A 20,357-nucleotide genomic window follows, 5' to 3' on the forward strand; every position below is an offset into this window, starting at 1 on the left:
AGTACATTTTCACTATCATCTGTGCATTCATCTCAGATTTTGTTCTTTTTAGTTTTCATGGAATGTTACTCATTTTTAAAAATTGATTTGTTTTTATTTAAATTTAACTTGTTGGAGCATATATCACCTTTTTTCTTTAACTTCAAGTAATTTTTTCTACTTTAGCAACCCTACTGAGCATTTTTTCACTACCAAATAGACATTTTTCTTTCCTTTAACCTGTTATGTCATTTTTAAATATAAAATTGTTTTATGTTCTTGGTTGTGTACTTCATCTTTGTTTATATGTTTAAAAAAAAACCAAAATGGTGGATGAAGTGTTTTAATTGTAAATGATGGTATACAGAGCAGTTAAGGGAGAATTCATCTCTGGTTTGTCTTTATATATCTCAGAATGTTGGGCACATATCAGCCCCTTAACAGATACCAAGTGATCTGTCTTAATTATAGAATAAAATCAGCCTACCTTGAAGATGAGATTATAAGTGGAGCTTTTCTTACTAGTGCATTCCTGGTATGACTTCAGTGGTCTCCCAACTATTATTGGTTGGGACTGATCTTTTTTGTGGATTTCTTTGTGTTTCACCCATATGGAGAAAGTTAGTTGAACTGACAGAGCTGGATTAATTACAGGGATATAGATGTCCAGGTTGGTAGTCTGCCAAGTATACATATTTCTACCTGTGGACATGAAGAGCTATTCTTTAAATACATTTCCTATACATTGTTAATAATTTTAACTGCCTTTACCCTTTTATTTGATCAAGAACTCAGCATGCCCAGGAAATAAAATATTGCTTTTAAAATGCTTTTTCCCCATTGGTTTTTTCCCCTCTTAAGGTCCTAAAGTTTCCCAGCCTAACACTATTATTTGCCTGCCTCAAAGCTTTTTTCTTTTGATTAATTAGGTCCCGGGTATGGAATCAGCCAGTCAAGTCGACTGTCATCATCTGTCAGTGCCATGCGAGTCCTGAACACAGGTTCGGACGTGGAGGAAGCAGTTGCGGATGCCTTGGTACTTTTCTCCGTTTCCTTATTATTATCATACATGTTCCTCTTATGGAACCAGTGTGTGAGAAAGCCAGTCTACCTGTGTGGAAAGGGGTGGGAAAGTTCTGTACTGATCCAGCAAGGTAAGATATGGACAGTGTAAAGCAGGTCAGCATACTTAATTCTTGATCTTTCTACTCAGAACTTTAAGCCAGATGAGTGTCGGCTATAGTCATGTCTAATATGGTAATGTGTTTTATGTACTGTATTACACTGAATGAAAAGTGAGATAGATTGATGTACTCACATACACTTGCAGAATTATTTCAGTTAGTGTTGATTTTATTATTTGTGGTTTTTGAGCTAAGAGAAAACACAACCTCAAGGTAAATTACAATTAAGATCTTGGGGGCTGGGGATTTAGCTCAGCGGCATAAGTGCCTGCCTTACAAGCAGGCAGTCCTGAGTTCGATCCTCGGTACCGATAAAAAGGAAAAAGACAAAAAAAAAAAAAAAAAAAAAAAATTAAGATCTCAGCCTGATTATTTATGTCTGACACATTAGGCAGTGAAGTTTAAAAATGTGTTGTACAGATTTATGGTAGTTTGTCAGAAGAGTGCTAGAAATATATCACTGTTGTTTTGTTATTTATGAAACTATCAATGAAGCTGTTTTGGAATTTTGTATATAATTTATTTAGCTAATTTCCCAAGTCAGTTAGTGTGACATTTCCTCTTTCAAACTACAAGTTGTGGTATTAGTCTGATGTGTGAAGAACATGTACTCAATTAGGGGGGAGGCAGAGATGGGGGAGGGGTGCTGGGGAGCAAATCTAGGACCTCAGGAAGACTTACCCAGTTTCTTACTCCGAACTGACAGAAGGCCTCATCTTAGTTTTAAATGCAAACATATCTTATGACTTTAAAAATATATCTTAACTTGTGCTGTCATGATACAATTTTTTTGCCATAGATTTGAAAGACAAGTTCTTTTTTAAAAAATCATTTGTAATGCTATAATTTATTGGATTGTCATTACCTGTGTAGTTCTAGCAGTCATTATTGCTGAATTTTTACCTTTATTTCTGTCATTTGAATTTTTTTAATAAACTAATATAACAAAGTAGGAATTCTGTTCTCTTGGATATGGGATATATTAATCACATCCATTTATGATGATATGTAAAGGGTATTTTAAATTTACTGTTTTTTATCTCTATTCTCAAGGTATATCTGCTAGTCTTTTTAATTGGACTATTTAAAGTATATTTTCTAGTCTTTAAAATTGCATGATTTACCAGTTTACTTCTGCTTATGTAAATTTTATGAATTGAATGGAGTTATACTTGAGCTATCCCTTGTAGTATTAAAATGATGTTATTGAATTATATAGGAGTATTTCAGAAACAGAGGCTAAAATATAAATCCAAATAATTTTATTCTTTCATTATTTGCCTAGCACAGATAACAGTGTTGCAACTACCAATTTGTAAGAAAAGAATTTTCCCACTATTAAACCTATCTTGAACTTGGGTAAAATTAGAGAAATAAAATTAAATTTGAAAATAACAAAAGGATGCAAATAAGAATACTTGAGATTCTTTGGGGAAAGTGGTTATGGGAATACTTTTATAATTCAGATATATCTCTTTCCACTAAAGGATATCGATAAAATTAAAGATATAGCCTGCTAACATGAAGTTCTTTTGTAACTAAATGTTAAAAAAACACTATTTCTGGTCATGGGCAATGTTAATGCCTACTTCACTGTGCTGTTTAGCTAAATGTTCTTCATTATTTTCAATTTCTTTCTTTAAAAATTTACTGCTCTCAGCTCTTAGGAGACATGCGGACTAAGGTATAGACATTATTTTCTGACATCTTATGATAACATGACTTTTTTTCTTTATTTCATTAATTTAAGATGTGATGGTTTTCTATAAAAAAGTAGAGTAATAAAAATCCTTAGACATTTGTCTGCTTTTCTACAGTGTGGTTGTCAAGAGAGAGATACTGCCTGAATAAAGAATCTTCTGGGGTTGCTAGTTTTTTTTCAGGCCAACTACTTATACAAATGAGATGAGATCATTTCCAGTGATGTTTATTACAAACTGATTCTGGACCCTAAAACAGGAAACACACAGTGTGGCTGTTCTAAATTAAGTTGGTGTCCAGAGCAAATGAGTGCAGTGAGTGCTGGAAGCATTACAATGCTATTTTAAGTTCAAATCATACTTTTTCTGATTTTAAACTATGGAGAACCTATAGTCACTTGGGACTATTTTAAATTATTGTGTTTAATATTTTGATTGAAATATCTTTACCAGCCAAAGTCCAAATATTATATTATGTAGATTTGTTTCCAGTTCTTACAGTGCAAATCTAAATGACCCATTCTCCCTCATCATTTTTCATATGCAAGGTATAATCACCTGTTATATAAATTATAAACCTTAGATGCAAAGAAACAAAGTGAATCTGAATATGCTTTCTCATATTTATTAAAGTAGATGGTATAGATATATTGAGAAAACATGGAGGGCCCTTAAGGATCTTGCCTCCTAAAAGTAATAGCAAAACAGTTTCTCATAATTCTTTATATTTTACTTGCCTAGGAGACAGGAGGCTTGGATACAAGGGAAGAGGAAAGAGACTAGGAAAGGCAAGACAAATGAGACTTAAATGGGGGAAAGCATGTACATTTCTGATCCACTGTACAACTCTAAAAAGATAATATTTTTCTTGCTAATTTAAATTTCTAGTAAGTTTCTGTTAATTTTACATTCTAATAGTTCTTGGTTTTCCATGAAAAAGATTAAGGAAGAAAACCCACATACTTTAGTACTTCCCACCTAGGTATCTGAACTTCTAGGTAGTCTTCCTTTTCCCTGGTACCGATAAAAACGCAAAAGACCAAAAAAAAAAAAAAAAAAGAATATTTCACCTTTGACTAATTTCTGAAGTATATTTTCTGAACAAAAATCAAATGTTGATATTTTACAATTATTATAATGAACAGCGTGTTTTGTATTGATTTTAAAACAGAAGCCAGTCCTTTTGTGGTCAAGAGATACTATGAATTACCAATACCTTTTTAGCTACTGCTAATGATGTTCTTTGTATATAACAGAAAAAACCTGCTCGAAGAAGATACGACTATGGAGTACATTCAGATGATGATGCTAACAGCGATGCCTCCAGTGCTTGCTCGGAGCGTTCCTATAGTTCTCGAAATGGTAGTATTCCTACGTATATGAGACAGACGGAAGATGTGGCCGAAGTGCTCAATAGGTGTGCCAGTTCCAACTGGTCAGAGAGGAAGGAGGGCCTCCTCGGTCTGCAGAACTTGCTAAAAAATCAGAGAACATTAAGGTGAGATGCGTTGTCCTAAAATAATTATTCTCGCAGCTCAGCACTTTTCAGCTGTATTTCTTATAGTGCTTTAGAGATAATGGTATAGAAGCACAGTTTTCCTGAATTCAGAGGTTGTGTTACACTTTTGCTAAGCTTCATTCCTTTATAACTGTCTTATAACTTATTAAACCATTTTAAACTTGCTTGCTCTATTTAAAGAAACATCTTGCCTTTGTAATTTTCCCTGACTCCTTCACTGTCCTTGTCTACATAATGTTGAGTCCTTTGTGATTAATCCTCTTCAAATCATGATTTTAGGTAATTTCATAGGTTTGCGTGGTGGAAGGTAGAAGGCCACTTTCTGACTTGATACCTGTAAAGTCAGGACTTGATATATTTGCTGGGTATTTATTTTAGGAAGCATTAGAACTATGTAATTTAAAGTAAATGTTTATAACTACCTAATTATTTTCATATACACAATAACACATTTTATGACTCACTGCTATAAGTCATCTAAATATTGTCTAGGTTCATCACGAGTAGTTTAATGATAGGTTTCGTGTATCACTTCAGTGACAGACAGTAGGCCTTAGAAAGATTTTAGATCCTAAGTGGCAAAATTTAAGAAAATATCTGAACACTTAAAATAATAAAATTGATGTACTGGGACGGCTTCAAGGAAATTTTTCCTATCTTGCTATGTTACTGAATGCAATTGTGTTTCTTTTCAGAACTTTCAACCTTTGTGATAGTGTAGGTTACATCAGAATTGTTGCATTTGATACCTTTGCAGTTAGCCCTAACTAGTAAATCCCACAGCTTTCTCAATTTTATGGGCTGATATCTGTTGTCATTGTTGTTCTTATTCTTGTTGTTAAGGAAATCTAATTATATTTAAGCTTGCTTTTAAATAACTTCAACCTATACCATGATATTAATCAGCTATCTTATTATTTTTGGCAGTCGAGTTGAACTGAAAAGATTATGTGAAATTTTCACAAGAATGTTTGCTGATCCTCATGGCAAGGTATGTTTTAGTATATAAGATTATTTACTCCTACCAACCCCCAAGATAAGTAAAATAATAGCAGAAAACTGTCATTTTTATTATACTGTTGATCTAAAATTATAGTAATATTTTCAAACATAATTAAACTTAATTAGCTAATATCAAACATAACCTAGAAAGTGCTCTTTGACACTCCAAAGCAAGAGTTTTTGATAGCAAAAACTAAAGGATGAAGTTACAAGCACAGCTCTTTTTATAATTTAGTCGGGAGTGAGTGAGTATATTTTGTATTACTAAAAGTACTTTATTGTTTGTGAAGGCCATATATGAGACAAGTTTTAAAGTTTCTCCTATTTCATTGTTTTCCTCTGTGGTTATTAGAGCATTAATGTAAATATATCTTATCTTAAAAAAACAAATTTTGTAGGAAAAATTGCCATTAACCTAAAATCACAGAGTGTGATAACCATACCTAGTAATAATATAAAAGAAAAACATTTCATACATTAAAATAATGTTTAGTTTAATTTTTAATGTTGGTTTAAATATATTTAAGTACTTATGTGTAATTGGCATATACACTATTAAATTTTGGTTTACCTTGATATGTAATACTGTAACAAAAGTGTATTGTTATTCTGTTTCTAGCAATGTTTTTGGGTGCTATAAAATTTATTACATCTTTCTTTAGAACACAAGTGGATACAGGAGAATTTCTAACGTAAATGAAAGGGAGTTGTGGTGAAAAAATTATTAAAAACAAATAACTTGCATTTTACTCTTTTTGCCTTTACTTTTGCGCACATCATTTTCTCATGTTTTTTCTATTTTCATTATTCATGGCACTATTTAAATTAAAATCCAACTGATTTAAATCCACCGAGGTGCATAATTATTTAAATTGCTTATACTTTAAAACTATTTTTCAAAGACTATTCTCTATTATAAGTATATTTCATTTTATCTGAAAATAAAAAGTCCCATTAAAAGACAAAAATAAAATACTGTTGGTAAGCAACTTATTAACTAAAGTTTTTTAAAGTTTATAATTGTCAAACTGATAATGTAGATAACTACCATTTTATATTGATGCTGCTACCACTAATTGCAGCTGGAGGTCTTGCTTTTTTGATGTAAAAATGTCTGTCAATTCTAAATAAATCATCTTTAATGATTCCAGTTGCCAGTATAAATCAAGGGGCAAGATAGTTATCTGAATGAGCCTATTTTAATTAATAATATATTCAACTTTGAAAAATACAGTTATTAAATACCTTTAGTAAGTGACATAATTTATCACTGTTGAAAGGTGTAAGACCAAGGCTGAATTATTTCTTGAGGTTATAATTTTTTACTTTTTTTAGCGCAATAATGCATTTTAGTTGAATGCCTGAATATGCAGTGATAAAGAGAAACGTATTTTAAAAGATCAAATAGGAAAGCTGAGTTTGACATTGGTAAGGAACTGAAATAGAACACAATTGTTGGCTTCCCTTAATAGATGTGGAGAACCAGCTTATACTTCTACCTTGAACTATAGTCACCAAAGGTGACTTGGTTTTTCTTCTTAGGCTTTTAAGTAACATAAAATTATTATTGACCTAGCTGGTTTGTTTCTTTGTTTGAGATTTTTTTAGTCATCTCTTCAGTTCATGATCAGCTGGCTATATGGTAAAAACATGGGAAACCCTCATGGCAAAAGAAAGCTTCTCACCAGGAATTGATGATGAAGAAAGAGCCAGAGAGAAAGGGGCCAGGGGTCAGATGTAGCTCCCAAGATCCACCAGACACACACAAGTTTACTTTAGAAATCTCCTACACAGGGCTCTGGGGATTTAGCTCAGCAGCATAAGCAACTACCTTGCAAGCAGATGGTCGTGAGTTTGATCCCCGGTACCGATTAAAAAAAAAAAAGATGATCTTGGGGCTGAGGATTTAGCTCAGCGGCATAAACGCCTGCCTTGCAAGCAGGCAGTCGTGAGCTTGATCCCCGGTACCAATAAAAAAGAAAAAGAAAGAAATCTCCTACACAGCACTGCTGCCAGTAATGTTGACAATTATGATTTAACTATCACAGTGATTGTCCACTGCTGGCACTACTAATAATGTAATTTAGTGATAATAGATTGAACATATCCCTATGTTGTACTGAATTTGAAATGTAAGGATCTAATTTGTATTTTTTGCGTTATATCATGATATTATTAAGTAACAGATGTGCCCTCCCCTTTTAATGTTATCTGTAAAGTACCAACAATTCCATCTTCGGGATCATTTAACTTCTTTTCTTTTCTTTCCAAATGCAGTTGTATTCTGTAACAAAGATCAGCCAATAATTTCTGTAAATATTTATGGCTTTGTAGGCCATAATTAGTCACTGTCCTAGCTATTCAATTCTGCCATGCTAACATGAAAGCATCCACAATAGCATCCGCAATGTGTAACAAGTCAGTGTGGCTGGGTTGTAGTAAAAACTATGTTCATGAACATTAAAATTTGAATGTTCATAAAATTTTCATGTGTTACTAGTCTTCTGATTATATTTAAAATTTTAAAAACCATTCTTTAAAGTCCATAATTTGCTGGCCCCTTTTTATATGGCTCTTCGTCTCTGGCACTAATACAAGAACATGTTTAGGAGTTTGATACATCACAGCTCGTGTCACTTGTTAAAGGCCTGAAAGATAAACTTGGCTGGTCTCTCCAAGTCATACAGTTCTGCGTATTTCCATGTCCCTACCTGCTCTGTGGCTCTTGTCTGAGTGCTCAGTAACACTAGGCAGTGCTTTCAGTGTTTGCTTTTGTCCCCCATGAAAACTGTCAAATACTCTTTTACCATAAAAACCCAGCCCTGCTTATTTCCCTACTCACGTCATGCCTTGGAAGATACAGGGCTCTGAGTTTACCAACAGAGTAGAAACCATCAAACAGAAACTGGAACTGCACATCACCCCCTCTAACTTTCTGTCTTCCTTCCTTCTGAGACAGAAAGCAATCACCCTGAAACTGCATTGCTAGATATATGAATATCCTTTTTTCTGCTAATATTATCTCATCTACTTGGGTTTCCAGGAATTTCTCATAAATTTCAGTTTGCTGATTGATTTTCTCCTTTTGTTTTTCAACTTTGTTATGAATTTATTCTTTGTTCATATATATCTTTTTTTTTTTTTTTTAGTGGTACTGGGGATTGAACTTGGGACTATGTGCATGCTAGGCAAGCATTCTACCACTGAGCTGCATCCCTAGCCCAAATTTTGTTTGTTTGCTTGTTTGTCTGGGTTTTTTGAGATAGGATCTCGCTATGTAATTGAAACCATAAACTCACTAGCCCAGGCTTTCTCAGACTCATGGAGATCCTCCTACTTCAGCCTCCCAAATGTACCACCATCCCTGGCCTCAGATGTACCTGTTCTGTCATTTAAGGAATGTGGCATGGGATATGAGAAAAGATAGGTTTTTCTATTATACTTAATCCAGTCTTCCTCACACCATTTCTCTTATTCTTCTTTTCAGACACCTATAGCTGGTTTTACTAATATTAGTGTATGTAGAATGTTTCCCTAGGCCCTCTTATTCACGCTATGCCTTTTCTGAAGTTTCCTTATCTGCTTTCCTAATATTTTCCAATTACGTATTTCCAGCTTTGTTTTTCTCCTGCACTTAGTTGTATCACTGTTGCTTGCATTCATTCTACAGCATCTGTATATAGTATTTATTCCAGGCCCATCCCCCATGTAAGCTAAAATCTATATATAATGTGATCAAAAATACAATGAATGTTTAAAAACTTTTTTAAAGATTTATTACAGTGAGCAATACTCAGTCATAGTGGTACATACCTGTAGTACCAGCACTTAGGAGGCAGGGACAGGAGGATCACTGCAAGTTTGAGGCCAGCCTGGACTACATGGTGAGTTCTAGACCAGTCTGAATTACATAGCAAAAGCCCCTCTCAAAAAAAAAAATAAAAAAGCCCCAGTGAGAGGTTCACACCTATAATCCCAGCACTCAAGAAACTGAGGCAGGAGAATTGCATTGAGTTCAAGTACAACCTGGGCTACATAGTGTGTTCAAGGTCAGTCTAGATTACACAGCAAAACTCTGTCTCCAAACAAAATAAAACAAAACTTATTACATTGAAAGAGACACTGCCATTCCTCTAAAAATGCTGCTTCCCCTCCCTTTAAACACATTTATCCCATTGTTCTTGCCACTTTTTGAAGCAATTCTGTAAGTCCTCTTGTGTGTCTTTAGCTGCATTGTTATGGCTACATAGGTGTCCTGAATTGATTGAAAACATTGCCTTTCATATAAATTTTGACTTTGAAGAAGAGCCAGAAGTCACATGATGCTGGATCTGGGGAGTAATAGAGATGAGGCTTACTTTAATGTTTTTACAAGCCTGCTTTTCCACTGGATGGCATTGGCAGCAATATTCACTGTATTTTTTTAATCATATCTTATAAAGACACTAACAGAATAAGACTTGTAGAACTACTTGAGAAAATGGCAAAAACAATGAGATAAGTGTGCTTGAAGTAGGGGAGAGTGTGGGAAATTAAGGGCAATGTGTAATTTACCATGTAATTTTCAAAAATTTAAATATTAACTGTATATTTTGTACTCCTGTGTGTGCAAGTCCTTTGTGTAAAATAGTGCCATGTTTGCACATAACCCACGCACATCTTCCCACATACTTTAAATCATCTCTAGATTGCTTATAACGCCTAAGACAATGTGAATGCTTGGTGAGTAGTTTTTATTGTTTAGGAAATAGTAACAAAATATGCAAGTTTAACATAGATGCATTATGTTTAAACATTTTGATCCACAGTTGGTTGAATCCATGGCTATAGAATACACAGATACAGAGGACTGATACTATCTCAAAATAATCTTCCTTCTCCATTGTCTTCTCTTATTAGAGGATACTACCATCACTTGGTACCCAAGTGAGGAACTTGGCATTATTCTAGAAATGTTATTTGACCCTACTAACAACCTTATGTCTCTGTTTACTACTAATTTGAGGCATAATCATCTTTTTAAATTTTATTAGTACGTGTTAAAGTACATAATGATTATATTGATTCTGGAGAATTGGTACATAACACATTTAAATTTTGTTGCTGCTGTTGTTGTTTGCCAGCATCAGATTTTTAAAATTTTTTTATTAAAAGTAAAGAATGAAACCAAAAATGAATATAAGAAAATAATAAAGATCAGAAAACATAACCCTTTATCAAAATGCCAACATTAGTTTTCATATAGATTAATATTTTGACTCTTACAATTTTGTAAAAATAAAAAAGACTCAGAATAAACAACACTGATAAAAAAACAAAATTAGAACTCCAACCCCTGCCCAAACCCATGACTTACCACAAAGTTACGCCAATCATGACAAAATAGCATTGATACCAAGATAGACAAACCACCAGAGTACCAATATGAAGTCCCAAAATAGATACCTACATAACAGACACTTGATTTCTGGAAAAGATGCAAAAGCAATTAAATGGAGAAAAGATTATACTCTCAATAAATATACTGGAACACTTTGGATATCCACAGATTTTTTTTAAGTATCTATCAACTTACCATAAACACATGTTAACAGCCAGGCTAACAGACCAAAAAACATATATAACACATAAAATAATTTTACTAAATCAAGATACACTTTTATATACAAGGGCACCATCATTTTTTGTCATTGCACCCCTTTCACTTTCTACACTGGATGCTTTAGTAATCTTTCTAAAAGATAAATCTTCTGTACTATCTTAAAACCCTTAAGAAAATGTAAAAAAAAAAAAAAAAAAAAAAAAAAGCTATCAGTGTTGCTTCTGTTCTTTCCTCTCAGCCCAATCTCTGTTCATTTTTCCACATGTGCCGTGTCATATTCTGTACAGCTTGAAGTGTACATCAAGGACACTTTCCTTTCTTCCTCAATTTAGCATCCTTGTGGCCTTATTCAGTTCAGCATCCTCAGGTAGCACATTTCTTTCAAGAGTGAATTAAATCACAATGAATTGGAATTTCTTCTCTGTGACTAGCTGTCCCCAAAATCTTATAGAGCAAAGCCTTGCCCTGAAACAAACAGTGTTTGCAAAAACACCTAATATAATAAGCAGTGGTCAGGTGGATTTTCCCATGTACTTCTAGGTCTAAGTCAGTATTTGAGTTTATCTGGTAACAGGTGCTGGATAGAAAGCTGACTTCGGTAATAAGTGGAAGTTGTTCTACTTTTTGCCCAAAATAATTGAGATCGTCTCTTGTCTCTAGCAGAAACAGGACACTGAGAGAACATGGTTGCAAGTAGCAGTGTATATCCCTTCCGTCAGGACCACCTGCTCCAGCCCCTAGAATTTTTTACTCTGTTTTTTTAAACAAAAAGTCTGTGACCAACTAAAATAATTAGGCATGCTGTAGAATACATTACAGATATCCCAGAAAGGAAGACTGGAAAAGAACTTTTTCTGAATACAGAAAATCCTGAAGTAGATGCAGGGTTTTCCCAGGGGTATGAATAATGTGGTTAGTAAATATAGTTTGAAAATTGAATCACTGTCTGTAATTCGATGTATACATTTTACTTCAGATATATAGTTGTCCCCTGGGATCCTTCAGGGATTGATTCCAGGGTTTTCTGTAGATACCTAGTCTCATATAAAATGAGGCAGTGTAGCATTTGCATTTAACCTGCACACATCGTCCCACTTTAAATTACTGTGTTACTTACCTATATTGCTTATAATACTTAGTGTAATATAAATGCTGTGTAAGTAGTTGTTACGGTGTATTGTTTAGGGTATCATACTGTTCAAAAAACCTATAAACAAGCAATACAGACACAGTTTCTCCACCCAAAATTTTTGGTCCATAGTTGATTAAATCTTTAGATTTGGAAACTGCAAATACAGTAGGATACCTGTCTAATATGAAAGTAGGTGACCTAACCAGGATATGTGTATGACAGTAATTTATACTATAAAACAACAGATGTAGAGCACAAAGTCTTTTAGCATTTTTATGAGAAGGCAGCACCACATAGTGATAAAGTATGGATAGTGGAACTATATTGCTTAGTTCAAATCCTGTCTCATATACTTAGTAGCAGTGCGTATCTGTAAAACAGATTTTATAGTAATATCTACCTCATAAGATTGTAATATTAAATTAGTTAATATATGTAAAACTCTTAAAACATACCAAACACTATATAAATTTTAAAACATCTTATTTAATATTTTAAAAATAAAGAGTTCAGGGCAGATTTCTTTTTTCACTACTGTGGACCCACTTTTTCTCCTGAGGTGTAAGTGCTCTCAGCAGCCAAAAGTTATCCCACATGGCCAACGTTTGACTCTGGGGAGGAACTCTTTGAATAAAGTCACCCTCATGAAGATGTATGCTAAGCATTATCAATTTAATGTCTTCTGTAACCCTACCTCTTGAACCATGCTTTGATTCCTGGCTTGCTAGGAGGTTCAGTCTAGGTGTGTCAACTAAACTGGAGCCCAGCTGTGTGCGTGCATGGGAACATCACATCACTTCTCTTAACAAGTGTTCCAGGTAGCTCAGATGCTCTTAGTCTTTGAAGCAGGAATTTATAGCACACATTTTTCCTGGGAAATATAAAACTTTGTGATATAAACAGCTAACCTTGAATAATGGTAATTATGGTCATAATTTCTTATGACCTTCATAAGAAATAATTTAACTTGGAAAATATTCCTGGGGGAAGTGGTTCTAGATCCTAAAATACTCAGGACTAAATATTGGCACTGTTCAAACATGGGAGCAAATTTCTTTTTATTCTTGGGTTCTTTCCAGAAGTCGAGCCTCAGGATTAGTAGACTCTACAGAAGACCTTCTTTCTGTTTTTTTAAGTTTTCTTGACAAGAGTGAAAAAGAAACATAGGACAATCATATGTTTTTCTCCCATACTATTCATTTAATTCTTGTTTTAAAACTTTTGAGTTTTTCATGAAACTTTTAAAAACATTTGTCACTTTTATTTTCTAAGTGTTGTTCTTCCATACAGGAACTTTGCATTGATGGCGACTAATTTGTGTGTTTTTTCTTTTTTTTCTTTTTTTCCTTTTGCATGCTGTCCCCTGTGTTGGAACTCTCAATAGAGAGTAAGTTGGTTCAATATTTGTTGGAAACCTAACTTTACTGCATGATTGTGAAATTAACCCTTTTTCTCTATTTTCTCTCCCAAAGAGTTCATGCAGTGTTGGACCCTTTGCAATCCACGAAATGCTATTTGCAGTTATGCAAACTGTCATTCTGTTTGGAGATGTGCTTTTTAATCTACTAATTAATCTAATTTGATTATGTTCTTCTGTATTTGATGACTGGCACACCTAAGACACAAAGTTTCAGAAAAGGCTATCTCAATTGTAATAGCTTAAGTATGTAATTCTTTCTTAACAAATTACTTTTGAGATACATGGGAATTATTTTTAAATCTTCAGTGAAATTAATTTATAATCCTAAAGTTTTTTTAAATTATAAAGTTTTTAAATTTATAATCCTAAAGTTTTTTAAAAATTAACATCTACCCCCCACAAGTACTTCCCACAAATTTTGTCATTCCAAAAGAGCAAATAGAATGGTTTTTACGACCTTGATTCTTAACTTTCTCTTCTAAAATTGTTATCCTTAGTATTATAGCATTATCCATTTTTCCCTTTAATTCTAGGTAAGGAAATGGGAGAATATCAACATCTGAGAGGAACTCTTTGTAGGAGGGCAATCGAGTAAGAGATAATTGTACATAATTTCCAACATATTACAGATAAAATACATTGAAAGTATATGGATATATACACATATATATAATCAGTTAGTAACACTGATCGTACATACATATTTTTAAAAAACAGTGATTCTGTTCTGTATAAGGAATACTATAAATAACATGTATATGTTATGTTTAACCAAAAGAAAGTTCTTCAGATAACAGAAGTCTTGTGGAAAGAAATAGCAATTAAGTTCTTGACAGAAGTACAAGCCTTATCTATGTAAGCATGAAAATAATCTCCCAAGAGAGGCTTGCACTAGTCCAGAAAAAGAAATGGGAGATGTCCAAAAAAATCTTACAGGGAAGAAAAAGAAGGTAATCTTGGCTAAAATGAAAGTCTTCATGCTAAGAGAAAAAATAGTTGGCTACCAATTACAGGGTAAACTTGATTGGAAGAAAATGCTTTTACTTGTTGAACAACTCTTTATTGGGGCCCTCATTCTCTGGATAACTTTGAGTTTAGATCTAGTTGGTGATACAAGACTACATAAAAATATAAACTTTATTCTCAATTACTGTATGTTCCTGATAAAAATATAACGCAGGGAAAAAATTAAATGGCACCATAAATAACTAGTCCAACTATAAATTCTAAGTGGGAAAGATCAGTGACTTTTACTTAAAGTAGTCAAGAACTTCTTGACTGAGACTTGAATGGTGAATTTTGTGGGGAGTCACATACTATATATCAATGAATGGGCAGGTGCTATAGGTCGTGGAGGAGGAGTAGGAAATTGGGAGTTATGACAAATGTGAATGGAGAGGAAAAGATAAAAAATGTGTATTATCAGATAATCCATATCTATTTTGGAAAGTTAGAACCCTATGTAAGAGTTTGAGACATTATCCTAATTAGGGGACATTTAAGGACTTTTGTTTCTGCCAAAAGAATGATATCACAATTTAATAGTGAGAAACAGAGATGTTTTGACAAATACAACCCACAGGCTATATCTACCCTGCTGCCTATTTTTTTTTTAAATTACATTCAAACATACCCATGCTGGTTTACTGATATATAGTGTCTGTGACCATGCTAGAGCCACAGGGTTGAGTAGTTGCAAATCCTTATGGAATCCTTGGACAATTCCTATCAGTTTGTTTTAGAAACGATTTAATGACTCCTGCTATAGAGCAAATGTAAAGATTAAAGTTAAGTTAGCATAGTGGTCCAGACCTAAAGTCAGAAAAGCTTGGTGCCTATAACAATAATATGATAAACAAAAGAGAGAGCTGTTTTATAGAGTCTGGGCCTCAGGATAGACTGAGGAGTTCCCTTTTATGATGAAGACAAAATCAGGATAAAGACATTTAGGCCATGAAAGGCAAATTTCTGTCAATAAAAAAGGGAAATAATAAAAGGAAAAGACTGTTAGGCTATAAGAATGCCCAAGCATTTTGAACCTAAAAAAAAAAAAAAATTACACATCACAGTTAGAAGATGAGAAGTGGGAGCGATAGGATACAAGCTAAAGAAGTAATTCATGGGCTGATGTTTTTTGCATTGTAAGCAAGGGATAGTAAGAACAGAGTAGAAGATAGAAGAGACCATAACCTTACTTTACATAGGAAGAATACAGAATAATATGACCTTTAAAATGAACAAAATTTGTTCTTCTTTGGAGAAATGATTTTTAGAATGTTACTTATAGTAGAATGCAAATTGAGAGAAAAGTCAGTGGAGAATTTTTTGTTGAAGGACTGTAGCGTCAATGGAGTAAGTCATTTAGCAACAGTGATAGATACAACTAAAAACCAAAGGAATTAAGTGTTGACCCAGCCACTGTCCATCTGTGAAATATGGATAAGTCACTTGATTTTTACTTCGCTGCTAATGCATAAAACAGACAGGTTGGCTTAGGCATTCTAATATTTGTATGTTTTTCAGAATGTATTTTCATATAGAAAAGTTTAAAATTGGAAGCCTCAGGAAGATTTGGACACATTGAAGCCAGGTTGATAGCACACATCTATAATCCCTTATACTTAGGAAACTGAGGCAGGAGGATCACAAATTCAGAGCCAGCTTGGGCAGTTTAACAAGACCCTGTTTTGAAATCCCATAGATCAGAATTTTTTGGGTTCAGTATGTAATACCACAAAAATAAGACTTGAAACAAGAGTGAAAGTGAGCCACATAATAAAAAAGAATTATGTGCCAGTAAACCAGTCTTGATTTGTAATGTTTGCCAATTTCTGAAGTGTGAATGCTCCTGTGGCTGATTTCAAGCTACCAAACACCTCACATAATTCCTGAAATCACTCCAGCACTTTACTGGACAGATAACCAATAAGAGTGAGCACCAGATTAGAAGCATGCATTTGTCATAGAAGAGATTCTTACAAAGTTCTCAATAGTATTCTGGGCTAGAGAAGACGACCAGGGACAATTTAAGCAAAGTACGGACTCACCCAAATTTGAAACCTGAGGAAAGCCACATTTTTGAAGAGTGGTTGGGGAAGAGTAGGACCAGAGTTAAAGAGATCTCCATTTTAAGAATAGAACCAAATTAAGACACTACCTGGTGACCAGAGAGTGCTAGAAAATTTAAAGTAAGCATAACTTATGCTTATATAAATACATTGCATCTTAACCAAAGTATATTTTTTAGTTTTTAACTTATTCATATGTTAACTTGGTTAAAATTCTAACAGAAAAATCTTTCATTTCTAACAGAACAGAACAAAAAAAGTTTGCATATAACTATAAAAGAAACTCAGGAAATCAAATATACATTGAAAGGCAAACTTCTCAAAGTAATTACTTTTGAAATTAAATACTTTAAAATCGGTAGATTTAATCTATTCTGAGTATTTTAATGAGATACCTCACTTATAACTATTAGCTTCTCATCACTTTAAAAATATTTTAAACTGGTAGACTTAAGTGTAAAACCCATGAATAAAAATGGACACTGGGGCTGGGGATTTAGCTCAGTGGCATAAGCACCTGTCTTGCAAGCAGGTGATCAATCCCCGGTGCTGATTTAAAAAAAAAAAAAAAAATGGACACTGATAGCTCACCATTAGGAACTTTTTAAATCACTAAAAGTTAGGTATTGACATTTTATTTTAGGTAATGTGTTATCACAGATAGATTACTTTTGGGGCAGTTTTACTGAATAGCATGTATACCAAAAAGTTTGTGACTGTTGTTGTTTTGAGAACTCTGAGGATTCTCTAACCCATTATGTCAGATAAATTTTATACTTTAAGTAGCTGTTAATACAGTCATCCCCTATTCACTCAATGCTACTATTTCAAAAAGCTGAGAGTCAGTAAAACTATGGATAGTTCCTTTCCCTAGATTTCTTATTAAATGGATCTCAGTTTAACCAGTTAAACTATGCCATCAGTGATGACATTAGGTGTGCCAGCCATTATGGCCAAAGTTTCTTTACCAAGTGATGCTGCATGGAATAGCTAATTGTTGAACTTTGCAGAAGTTGAATAACAGTTAAAATGTACTCTTGTATCACAGAGTCCAAAGAAAAGCAAGAGAGATTGTTTTTTCGCTTGGCTGCCAATTGCTGTGCCTCTGATTTTCTCTCTTCCCTTCTATTTTAGTTTTGAATTGAACATAGAGGTCAATATTTCCTCCTTTTTCTTCCTGTCTCGCCCCTTTATCAACTATAGGTATTCAGCATGTTTTTGGAGACTCTAGTAGATTTCATACAAGTTCACAAAGATGACCTTCAAGATTGGTTGTTTGTACTACTGACACAACTGCTAAAAAAAATGGGTGCTGATTTGCTTGGGTCTGTTCAGGCAAAAGTTCAAAAAGCCCTTGATGTTACAAGGTAATATTTTCTGCATATGTTTCAAGTTTACTCAGTAATTAGAATATTTAGTTACTGTATTTAAAAGTTTAGATTTTTGGGTCCTTTCAATAATTGTATAGGCAACATCTGAAAATTTGTTTTGCCCAGTCATGTGGTATATTTAATGCAGTTTCTAGATAAAGTGTATTTCTTTTGTAAAAAAAAAAAAAAAAAAAAAATTTTTTTTTTTTTTTTTGGTCTTTTTCCTTTTTATCGGTACTGGGGGTGGAACTCACGACTGCCTGCTTGCAAGGCAGGCGCTTATGCCGCTGAGCTAAATCCCCAGCCCCCTTTTGTGAAAATTTTAATGATTTGAGTAATTCAATACATTATTTTATCTTAAATAAGATATATCTAGAGTCATGCATAGTGGCATACTTCACTTAGGGCCAGTTACTTAGGAACCCAAGGAGGAGGGTTGCTTGAGGCTACCCTGCAAGCATAGCAAAACCTGTCTCAAAAAAAAAGTCTACAATCATATCTTAGCATTTTTTTTAAGATCAACTGACGATACATCTATGAGGTACGATTGAAAATTGACTTGATGTAATGTAAAAATAAAGAGTATTTTGTAAGATTTAGAAGAATATTTTCTTTCTCTTTTCAGAAGACTTTGAGCCAAGGTTATATTTCTGCTTTTCCATGTAGAGTGTCGAAGTGACTTACTTCAAATACCTGATTACTAAGTTGGAGTCTATAATTGAAATTTTAGATGTGGGGAAATGTGTCTGAGCCTATCAAACCTTTAAGTGAACATTCCTATTAGGTCAATATTTGAGGCAAGATAAACTAGTATTTACTATTCTATAGCTTCATAATTCTGTGCTGGGGAAATATGCAAATATTTATACTCTTCTAAGAATGTTTTTATTGTGTACTACACTACACAGACTCTACTACACAGATACTACTTCAAATTTTTGGATGACATTATGTTTGGGTATTAAATATCATCTTTTGCTGTGAAGTTTGTTAAATGCTTACTTGCTGGCTTAATTTTTTGTTTTCCTTTGTTCTTATTTCAGAGAATCTTTTCCAAATGATCTTCAGTTTAATATTCTAATGAGATTTACAGTTGATCAGACCCAAACACCAAGCTTGAAGGTAAAAATTTGAGGTCTTTTGAAAATACTGTAGGAATTGCTGTATTTTATTAATAAAATTATATTGATATTTGTATTTATTATGTGAGAAACAGTTCAATCAGTGGACTTTGTTTTTATAAACTTTCAGACAGTCACGCCAGCACTTCGGGACCAGCTTCACTCTTTTTGGAGCTCCAAGGTTTTTTGTTTCTGTTTTAATCTGCATTATTTCTTTCCTTAACTTTCTCTGCCATATTTCAGATAATGTTTGTATGCATCTGTATTCAGTTACTAACCTTTATAAGCCTTTTAAGCATGCACATTTTTGATTTCAAATGTTATTCAAATGCTCGACTACCCTTTGGTGAATCTTACTGGGGATACAATCTGAAAAGCATTACAGGTATGGCTGTCTAATCCTAAACTGGCAGTGCAGATTTGCTTTATAAGTAAAGTCTTACCTAATTCTATGTTTGTGATTTCCCAAAACATTTTTTTCTTAGCTGCAGCCTTAGGAGTTTTATAGGGATTTTGGGCAAAATAGCAATTTTTACCTAAGCACTCACTTGATTTCAGTGCCATTCTCCAGTTCCCCTTAATGAAAACAGTAACCTTTTTTATAATGTGTTATTTCTGGCGTGTGTAAAATCTGTAATCAGGATTAACTTTCTCAATTTTTATTTACATGCATTTTCCAGTTAATTTATGTGAAAACTAAATGAATTCTAATTTGAATTTAAAATGGTTAAATTTCATATAAAAGAAGAACAATGTTAATATTTAAGAAGAGCCCCTGGATTCTTTTCTAAAGATATTTCAAGTGAAATTAAAATCAGGGAAATAACAAGCATATGTGCTTTTTAAAGTCTTGTATTTTCTGCTCTATTCTGCACGAAATCTACTTCCACAGCATTAACTGCTCAAGATTGATTTTTTTTCCTTTCCATTTCTGAATGCAATTGTACCTCAAAATCACAATTTGTTTCTTACCAGCATGTTACCCTCAACATATAGTTATTTTCTTAGAGCTACTTTATGAAAGGGGTTTTTCCACGTTTTTATTTTGAAAAGTGATATGCAAAAGGAGAATACTTTACTTGATATTATGGATAAATATTTTTAAACTCATATCCGAGTTATTGTGGTAGGCATTATTGGGAATCCAAAACTAACAGTTATCATTATTATCTATAATATATGGTAAACTATATGTTATAATAAAGGATATGATATAGGTATTTAGGGTGTTGAACATATTTAGAGAGAGATTTCATAGGC

General features: G+C 33.4%; 1 protein-coding gene across 50 annotated transcripts in view; it reads left to right on the forward strand.

The window, feature by feature from the left end:
* Clasp2 (cytoplasmic linker associated protein 2) overlaps positions 1-20,357 on the forward strand; it is a 223,748-nt gene that overhangs the window by 145,941 nt on the left and 57,450 nt on the right. For 16 of the 50 annotated variants that reach the window (XM_063260375.1, XM_063260379.1, XM_063260378.1 and 13 more), the window contains 7 exons: positions 909-1,015; positions 2,824-2,847; positions 4,120-4,361; positions 5,310-5,373; positions 17,810-17,973; positions 19,020-19,098; positions 19,228-19,278. In XM_063260375.1, the coding sequence (XP_063116445.1) occupies positions 909-1,015; positions 2,824-2,847; positions 4,120-4,361; positions 5,310-5,373; positions 17,810-17,973; positions 19,020-19,098; positions 19,228-19,278 (731 nt within the window). The remainder of the gene's footprint in view (positions 1-908; positions 1,016-2,823; positions 2,848-4,119; positions 4,362-5,309; positions 5,374-17,809; positions 17,974-19,019; positions 19,099-19,227; positions 19,279-20,357) is intronic. The other 34 variants (XM_063260383.1, XM_063260382.1, XM_063260390.1 and 31 more) reach the window with 3 other exon arrangements.

The sequence above is a fragment of the Cavia porcellus genome, unplaced genomic scaffold, assembly GCF_034190915.1.
Source record: "Cavia porcellus strain 051 isolate PalLab524CR breed Dunkin Hartley unplaced genomic scaffold, mCavPor4.1 scaffold_13, whole genome shotgun sequence".
NCBI classification, from domain to species: domain Eukaryota; kingdom Metazoa; phylum Chordata; class Mammalia; order Rodentia; family Caviidae; genus Cavia; species Cavia porcellus.